This window comes from Gadus morhua, chromosome 16 (assembly GCF_902167405.1).
Source record: "Gadus morhua chromosome 16, gadMor3.0, whole genome shotgun sequence".
NCBI lineage: Eukaryota > Metazoa > Chordata > Actinopteri > Gadiformes > Gadidae > Gadus > Gadus morhua.
In genome coordinates, this window is record NC_044063.1 from 17,764,203 (window position 1) to 17,774,202 (window position 10,000).

At 41.6% G+C, this 10,000-nt stretch overlaps 1 protein-coding gene across 2 annotated transcripts in view; it reads right to left on the reverse strand.

Moving 5' to 3' along the window:
• Positions 1–9,837, reverse strand: part of pde9ac (phosphodiesterase 9ac) — an 18,560-nt gene extending 8,723 nt beyond the window's left edge. For both annotated transcript variants that reach the window (XM_030337276.1, XM_030337275.1), the window contains exons 1-8: positions 9,658–9,837; positions 8,718–8,873; positions 5,960–6,030; positions 5,559–5,636; positions 5,034–5,077; positions 4,757–4,811; positions 4,261–4,331; positions 3,998–4,085 (exon numbers count right to left, since the gene is read on the reverse strand). In XM_030337276.1, the coding sequence (XP_030193136.1) occupies positions 3,998–4,085; positions 4,261–4,331; positions 4,757–4,811; positions 5,034–5,077; positions 5,559–5,636; positions 5,960–6,030; positions 8,718–8,786 (476 nt within the window). In that variant the 5' untranslated portion in view covers positions 8,787–8,873; positions 9,658–9,837. The remainder of the gene's footprint in view (positions 1–3,997; positions 4,086–4,260; positions 4,332–4,756; positions 4,812–5,033; positions 5,078–5,558; positions 5,637–5,959; positions 6,031–8,717; positions 8,874–9,657) is intronic.
• Between the last annotated feature and the right edge of the window lie 163 nt (positions 9,838–10,000).

Consider the following 10,000-nt stretch of genomic DNA (forward strand, 5'->3'; position numbering starts at 1 on the left):
GACAGGGTGACCAGATGTCCCGGTTTTGCCGGGACAGTCTCAATTTTGAGTTGCGTGTCCTGAGTCCCGACAAAAGCCTAAGGACGCTAAAATGTCCCGGTTTCCACCAACCACAATGGAATGTCCCCTGTTGTCAGCGATTACATAGCCAACGGGATCTAATTATAGCCCCATCATTAACTTAGATTGGGTCAGTTGTGCTACCTTTTTTTGTGGAATACTTGATGTGGCCCAGCCTGACCCAGACTCTACCTCCAGCGGCCCCCAGGTAAGTTGAGTTTGATACCTCTGCTCTACATGGATTATAGGGACGGGCCCTTCCAGTGAGTTGGGTCTAACAGGGAGGTGGAGCTCAACAGTTTTTGAAACACACAAAACGACATGCCAAAGACACACACCAACATAGCTATTATTTTACATCTATAATAAGCAATAAAGCAATCCAACTACAAAACAGACCAAACCAATTATATTCAGCGAAGAGCAAAGAACAGGTGTGTTGAAAAAACCCTGTCATGTTAAGCCAGTGACTAAATGGTTTCTTTTGGATGTTCATCAATCAAGTTAAAAAACTATCGCCAAGTTTGACCAAATTATTTCTATTGTGTGGGACTGAACTTAGGAGAACTCCCTCAATTCTGATACGAAGCGTTCACCGCTTAAAGCCAGATTGGCAGCATTAGAGGAGAAGCACTCTTTGCAGAAGATCAAACTAAAAACAACGATTTTTTATTTTTTATTAGAGAATTACATTTTCGACTCAACTGCCAAAATAGAAGTCCTAAAAAAAAAAAAGTGATAAGTCTTCCATTAGGGTTCAACATATAAGGACGGATTGATGATAATTATGACATGTATAGAAAACAAGATGTCTCTATGGATGTTGGGCATTCACCAGCTGAATATACAAAAATAGGAAGAGTAATTCAAAAACAGCAATGTCAAATTGAAACCTGTTCAATTGGAACACAAATAAACTCCCCAACCCCTCCAAAAAAAGGATTCTCTCATCAAACAAAGTACCCAATCTAATTAATAAAGACAAGACAACATTACTGAAATCCTTGTTTCTTACTAGAGATTTACTTTTCTTCCTGTGATCACTTCAGACCCTTCATCCTTGATTTGAAAATAAAGATGAGAGCAAGACTCTCCAAGCATTCTTTACATTCTTGGACTGTATACAACTGGACTGTTAAGAGAACTGATACGTAGACGTAAGCCTACGCAGTCAGATAGAGGCTATGCAGAAGCTAAAAGGCTGCTCGAAAAGCACTTTCGACTTGAAAGCAAGATGACCAAAGCCTACATAGTAAAGACCCTAAATTGGCCAAGCACTAAGGCTGAAGATGGAAAATCCTTGTAGGCCTATGCACCGATAGAAAGCTATTATTCCAGTCAAAATGCTTTCCTGGACCCAGGCTGTTCAGCATCATTTTGTGAAGAGAATCCTATGAGACAGCTGAAGGCTGTATTCATTGGAGGAAGGGTTCATGACAAACGACTGAAAAAAAGCAAAACAAATGACACTCCATCTCCTCGAAGAAATTCAAGAGGGTTGAGAAATGTATGGCTGAGTATAAGACTTTATGAATGACATGATAAAAAAAAAGAAAAACGTCAACAGAAAGAAGGACAAATTTTGGGTTTTACAAGTAACAGAAACCGAAGATCAGAGTTGTATTTGTATGCATAGCATCATATGACGGTACATCCCTTAACAGTGAACTTCTACAGGGTCTGGATTTGTCCGACGCACTCCTTGGGGTTCTTCTGAGATTGCGTCAAGAAGAGATTGCCATGACGGCAGATATTTAAGGAATGTTCCACCAGCTTTGTCGATTAAAGTATGGATGGGTTGAAGACATTCCAAAGCACTTATCCAAACCTTGGCTGGAATGGTTGACAAATTGTAACAAGCTGTCAAAATTTCCAGTTGCTCACTGCATTAATAACTTGGTGAACTGCAAACAGCACAGCTTAATCACTTAAATAACACCAGTGAGCTTGGGGTACTGCCAGCTGCCTAAGATTGAGAAATAGAAAAGAAAAAGTACACAACACACTTATCATAGGGAAGGCAGGAGTCACTCCATTCAAACAGGTTACGGTTCCCCGATGCAAGGTCAATGCAGCAAGAATAGCAGCACCCATTGACAGGATGTTGACGGCCAAACTCCAGATACAGCTTGAAGAAACACTGTTCTGTGTACTAGTCAGTCATGGCTAAAATACATTAACAACAAAACAATTCCATAGGTTTGTTGCGAATAGAGTATCTCTGAGGAAATTGTAAAGATGGATCTTGTTCTGGAAGATTGAGTTCTCAGAGTAGGCGGGCATTTAAGGAAAGCCACAATGTCAGTTGCAGCTTTATCAGGATCATCCCCCAACACTCTCACATCTCATGATCCCTTGATCTAAAAAACCCTCACATCTCGCAACTCGTCTTCTGTTTCATCCATGAGCAAGTTGGCCACTTAGATCGAAACCGCATGCGTTCCCAACTGAGTCAGCTTTATTGGATCCTTTGTGCTGACTCCTTAGCAAGGAAGACTATAAAAAATTTCCTCTTCTGTAGATGTCTGCAAGGTAGAGTAGGAGAGCAAAAGATGGCCGACCTACCATTGGATAATATCTCCTTGATCGACCCCCATTCAGTAATGTGGGAATTGATTATTTGTGGCCCATAGAGGTCACAGAGGTCATAGTGCTCAAAATATGGGGATTCAAAAGATGGGGAGTCATCCTTACCTGCCTGATGAGTAGAACTGTTCAGCTTGACTTTGCTTATCCCCTGAATACAGTCAATACACTCAGCAGATGATTCTGTTGACAGAGCCCAGTGAAAAGCGTCAGGATGGGATGAGGAACCAACTTTGTTGGAACGCAGAGCGAGCTTGGAGAAGCACTCAGACAACTAAATCATGAGAAGATTCAAAAGGTCTTGTTGAATGAAGGAATAAAAAGGGCATTCAACCCTCCCTTCAGCGCCCATCATGGTGGGGTCTGCGAGAGATTAATTCAATTGTGGATAAACCGTGGTCCAAGAGCAAATGGTGGATGAAGAGCGCCTACAGGTAGGTCAAGCTGATAATGAACGACAGACCAGGAACGAGTGTCTCAGGCGATCCTAATGACTTGGAAGCCCTAACAGCAAAGCAGCTGCTTCAGATCAAAGGAAAGCCAATCATGCCACCAGGATTTTTTATTTCGTAAAGAGGACCTCTACCATAATAGAAGAGTGAATCATCTAAAATACATCACAGACCTCTTTTGGAAAAGATGAATACCAGAATGATTGCCAATCCAGCAGGAGAGAAGTAAATGGAACAACCTGAAAAGGAACTTTTCTCCTGGCGACTTTGACAAATTGTAGATGACACCAACCAATGCTATTCCTGGCTAATGAGACGGATCACACAGATATTAGCAGAAACCAGAGAAGATGTCCCAAGGGACCTCGTTAAGACAAAGATCAGTTAACCATGGTCACTAAGCACGGTTTACTGAAAGCTGGTCAAAGCCCCTTTTGATTTCAAGTTATATTTATCAATTAAATATTTATTAACTTAATTATGTTTATTATGTTTGCTCTTGAATTGTTCAATAGTAAATAAGGCGTCACTAGTCAGGTTTACTTTATTTATTTAAGAATAAAAAAAATAATCTATTAATTTGGAAAAGACTACAAATGCGTTTTTATATTTTTGAGAAAATTTACTTTTGATTGGTTGTGAAAGACCACCCAGGTGAGCTAGATATAAAACAGTTTATCAACACACAAAAGGACAAGCCAAAGATGAACACAAACATAGCCATTATATTGACTTCATAATAATTATGATGATAACGGTTTGTGTACGGCTCTACAAGAAGAAGAGAAGAAAGAAGAAGTAGAAGAAAACATGTGCGTTGACAGCCCCACTCATGTGAGGCTAAATGGATTGATTGGGATGGTCATCACAGCCCCATTAGTCCACTTGATTGTCCTAACCTGCCCCCAACTCGTGAGGTCATCTCATCTCGTAACTTCTTCAGGTCGTTTTTACACTTCTCGATCTCCACCACCTTCAAGCCCTCCACTGGAAGAACAAAGCAAACTCACATCCATACGTTATGAAATATGTAGTGAATAGGGGTATTTCAAATGAACAAAGGCCAAGGAGAGATAAAATGACGTTGCTTGTAGCAACATAACACTAACGTGAGACACATTGCTTTCCCCATCAGGTCAAAGAAGAAGAAAGCTCAACGTACGTTCCACTCTCTTCTCCAGCATAGCTAGTCTGTTTGTCACCTCCGTCTTCAGCTCGTTGATACGGAAAGCTCTGGAAAGGGGATAACACATCATTGTTTTAAACGATTCAATGTCTGTAAAGGGGATAACACATCAACGTTTTAAACTAATCAATGTCTGTAAAGGGGATAACACATCAACTTTTTAAACGATTCAATGTCTGTAAAGGGGATAACACATCAACGTTTTAAACGATTCAATGTCTGTAAAGGGGATGACACATCAATGTTTTAAACAATTCAACATCAGCTGGACGGATTGACGAGAACAGGAGTTAGGAGAGAAATACAATATTATGAACCTTGTTGGGTCTGTGATGTGTTTTCCGTTTCACTGAGTTTGTGGTCCGTGTGTATTTATTATTACTAAACGTGTTTGAAAAGCACTAGTGTTTGAATGGGATGGGGGTTGGGGCATACCTAAACCGTGACGTAACATAAACAACATGGCAGTTACCTGCTAAACTGCTCAGCCACCTGAGACAACACATTCTGAAACATGTCTTCTTTCTCTGCAGAGGTCAAACACGCACACACACACACACGCACGCACGCACGCACGCACGCACGCACGCACGCACGCACGCACGCACGCACGCACGCACGCACACACACACACACACACAATAAATGTGAAAGAGAATGCAGTATTTATTCATGGCCGTTAATGTGTGAGTGGACCAGGGTTTTATGGGTGACTGGGGCATTGAATGAGGGCCTTGTAGGTGGTTTACCTCCAAGCTGACCAGTGGAGAGAGGGACCACTTTGTACAAGGTGCTGGGAAGAAATAAAATATGTAGATGTAATTCATCATTGATCCTACGGTTGTTTTGCATTATTTACATTTGCATTTAGGGCATTTAGCAGACGCTTTTATCCAAAGCGAATTACAATATATACATTTGTTAGAAGAAGGTGAAACAATATATCACTGTCGGTGACGTAAGGATGTTCAAAGAACCAATTGCAAACTACTAACATCCCTATATTCAACAAAGATACGATGCTACACAACTAAGTACTATAACTAAGTATGACATACAATAAGTGCGTACATTAAGTGCCAGGACGTTCAACATACAGTAAGTAGGAGGAGTGGGAGGGGATGGCTACGCAAAAAGTCACAACCTCATCACCTTTCTTTCGGACAAGCGAGAACAAAAATGATCAAATCAAAATAAACCGAAAAACATAACTGGGGTGTTTTCTAAGCAATATAATAGTGCAACCTTGTGATAATGATATGGTGATGAATTACTTTGGAGAGTTGGGCGGCATGGTGGGGTCTATGGAGACCATGGCCCCCTCTGGATCCACCATCATGATGGCGCTGTTCCTGGAGGAGGACAAGGAACAGAACCAAATGGGGAACAGGAAGAGAGGGCGGAAAACAAACAACATGCAAAACATCATACAAATAATAATATTAACAGTTTCAGGAGAATTAAATCTATATAATAATAGCAGTGGTAGTACTTTAGTAGTAGTAGCTTTTTCAAAAATAATATGACCACGGCAGATGGTAAAGTGGCATTAACTAATTAGGCAGAAAATAAATACATAAAAATGTAATTCATGATTTTTTCCGAAATGTAAGCAAGAAGGATCAAAGCTAGAGAAGAAAGAAATGGAGGGTCGGGGGGGGGGGATGACGCTGACCTGGGGATGTTGGAGGAGGAACACAACAGCTCTTTGATGTCACACGGACTGCAGTGACGACTGAAGACCACCTGAGAGAAGCATTTAACGTCCTTATTACACGCATACAACAACATGTAACAGGCCTACACACTACCATGCATTCACCTCCAACCAATGATAATCCCACACAGCCCACACTGCACAGCTAATTCCCACAAACCACAGATTTATGTCAACCAACACTATTCACACTGGTCCCTGTATTCATAAGAAGGCGCTGATTACACCGCGACCATTTAGCTGAACACTAATCTGGGATCCAGCAGTCCTAATATTATATAGCTGAAATTCTGGGGAATCCAGGAATTGAAGGGGCAGAGTTACATCATCTTTCCTGTTTATCTACAGGGATATTCTACGTAAAATAAACAGTTTCAACAGTGGTCGAAAGCCGTTGTTGATTTAAAACTTTTACAGGCACATTTTTACAGTTTATTAGTGCCAGACGAGTTGATGTTAACGGTTAATAGCCAATTACGCGCATCCAGATACAGATTGGTCGAAACCAATATGAGAGAAGAAGAAACGGGCCGTTGAACCTGGTTTGAGCTTGTCTGCCGTTTCATGAATGTGAGTCTAGTTGAACACAGACCAACCTGTGTCTACATACACACCTGTGTGCACCAACAGCTGTGGGGCTTATCAGATTTCATAGATCCGAATGTAGAGAAACGAGTCACATGGGGGATGTGTGTGTGTCTGTGTGTATATGTGAATGTGTGTGTGTGTGTGTGTGTGTGTGTGTGTGTGTGTGTGTGTGTGTGTGTGTGTGTGTGTGTGTGTGTGTGTGTGTGTGTGTGTGTGTGTGTGTGTGTGTGTGTGTGTGAGGAGGGGGGGGGGGGATGGTCATGGTCTGCAGCGATCCACACCCGAGTGAGTTCAAGTTCAAGACTTCAGAGCCGTGAGGGAACGTGAGGGAAGAAGACAGCTGGGGCAGTATGGAGTAAGGAGGTAGTGTTAACGTGTTCACGCTGAAACTAACTCACCCACAAACAACTAGTACTCGATGATTAAGTGCTCATTTAAGTATGAATAATCTAACTAGAGATGTTGTACGTCTTGCCTTCCAGCTATTTCATCATGCTAGTTTGTGAAATGACGCCATTAAATGACTAACTTAATCTCTGAAATGATTAGACTTGATTTGATACGATTCAATGCAGGATAACAGTATAACAATATGGCTGTGGTGCACAATGGGGCGATAAAAGGACGACTTATTTAAACATAAATATGTTTAAATAATAAACAAAATATTATTGAAAAAAAGTATTACATTCATTTCCACAAGGGGCAACAATTCACTTAATATTGTAATGAATTGAATCTATTATGCCACGTGGCTGCAGCTTAAGGCATCACATTCAAATCGCTCTAACTTTATCACTTTATGACTGCAGGAGCTGTGATCCCGACCACGCTATGACCCCAGTGACCCGATCTCAGATGGTGGAGCCGGGCTGGCTGAATCCCATCACTCTGTGACCCCAGTGCCCTGATCTGACACGGTGGAGCCCTGCTGTGATCCCCTCCACACTGGGACCCCCTGCCACGCTGACCCCGGGGCCCTGATCTTACATGGTGGAGTCATGCTGGGTGTGCCAGGTGTGGGGGACAAAACGCTCCGACTGAGCCCCTTAGCGCTGGCTGCCCTTGAAGCGACATGTGTCAGCGACAGCGCCGTACTTCAGAAACACTCGTGCCCTGCACCGGACGTGTGTTATTTCAGTAGGCCTCGGTATATTTGGAAAGACAACGCAGCCGCCCCCCTGCTCTGTCCCCGCCCCTCCAGCCACCGTTCACCCTCTCACATCCTTGATTATAATTGGGCGAGACGGAACCTCACAGCTCACCGCTTCGCCGATGCTGCTTGTGTCTTTTTGGAATAAAGTCAAGATCTGCATTGTTTTGGTTCGTCTAAACTGCACTTTGTTCTTCTAATATTTGTAAACACTTTAATCCCGCAGTCGGTGGTGGTAGGGATAATTTTTGTTTTTCTTCTTTGAATTCTGAATAATTAATAGTCAGGGATTGGTTAGCTGGTTGGGGGATAGACATAATAACCAGTGTTTTGTTGGGATGGACATAATAACCAGTGGGCTGCTGGGATGGACATCAGCGTTAAGCCTGTAGGCAACAGGTGTTGGATTCTGTCATCATCACCTGGAGAGCCCTCTGCGCCGGTCTATTTATAACCCTACACACTAAGGGACCTCTCTGGGAGTATTCACATATGCTCTCAAGGGACAGAGGCTGAGAAGTGAGGCTTTGCCATTTGCAATTACTTTCAATTTGGATGCATTATTTTCCATGTTGAATTCCAGCACTTGTTTTTTTTAACATTCATAATTAAATAATGTACCCTAGTTGTGACTCATTAATTCATTTAGTAATTCATTAGTATAGTGCCAACAATTTACTACGGTACTGACTAGATTATCTATAGAATGAAATATTGAATGGAAAGGAAAGAATATGATCATCATCATTATGCTCATTTAAAGTAGTTATTTAATTCTGTATTGAACCTTAACGTAAAATGACGTACCTGTAATATGATACAAATATAGATGGACTATAGAACTATACTTTTCTTTCTATAACAAGAGGCGTACCAAACCGTTAAAAGCGAGTTGTTGCAACTTTTCGTTTTACCGTTGTAGTCCTAACAAAACACCACAAAGTATCTCTGCTTGCCGACACGAATGAAACTGACCTTCTGGATCTTTCCGTCCACATTGAGGTAGATGGTTTTTGGGGCGTAGGAGGAGGGGCTGGAGCCCATGGTGACCTCCTATTGGTCAGCTGGACGGAAGATGGACGGCCCTCACAAGCTGGGTGAGCAGTTCCTCAGGACACACTGAGCGAGCCCCTAGAGAGACAGGGAATATTTTATATTGCTAATAAAAATATATAAATAATTCATGAATTCATGAATGATACATACACAAATACATAAGACAATAATCATTTATATTTTAAACATTTCTCTTCCATGTTCTTGAATTGTAGCCAAACAATTCAAATATTGTATCCGTCATATCATGTCACTGGATTAAATGTCATTTTTTTCGTTTTTCTTTTGATAAAAGTTTCAAGAGGCTAGCGAAAGAGCAGCGAACACCACACTGACATGACAGAAGACGGAAACCAAGACCCCCACAAAATTAAAGCCTTAGTTTTGTTTTTTGCGGGAAAATCCATTTGGTCACCATTAGTTGGCAGCATTTTCACTCAAAACCTAAGCATATTTTAGTCTCAAAAATAGATAAGTAAAGGTTAAGGTTGTTTTATTAGCATATATAGGTTGACGGTTGGATGAGTAAAGATTTCTAAATTGATGTATTACTCAGGGAGATGTGAATGCATATCGTTAAAACAATGGTCCCAAAATACTGCATAGATCTAAAGAGTGGTCAAAAACACCTGTTCCCATTTACACAGTTTGCTTGTTAGTTCTCAGGGAATATTGCTAGTTAGTTACAACAACAGCGATGACTTTATAAACATAATGCCAATAACCATTCATTTTATCATACATTATTGAACAATTGAATTTATAATACATCTGCTAAATAGCTCTAATACATATTCATCAATAATAATAATAATAAAAATGACAACAGCAACAGAAAACCAGCTTCCGATGTACTCACGGCGTAAGGGATGCTGCTGCTGCCTCGGTCCGGGCTGTGAATCGGTACCCAGGTGCGGAGGATGCGACTGAGGCTCACAGACATGTAAGACACAAGCACTCACGCACAGAAGGGGAGAGCCGGAGAGCCAGGGGAAAGTGGGCGTGAGCGACGGGAGAGGCTCGGAAAGGCTATGTGTGAGTTAGACGGGTGAATCAGAGGGGTATGAGGAACGATATAATTGGTGCTCTCAGAGGTTGCCAGGGGATGGTTACTATGGAACAAGAAAGAAAAAAAGAAAGAGATGACCTTACTGTTTTAAGTAGGACATCGCTTTCACCTGCAATGGTCCCAGACCTTTCAT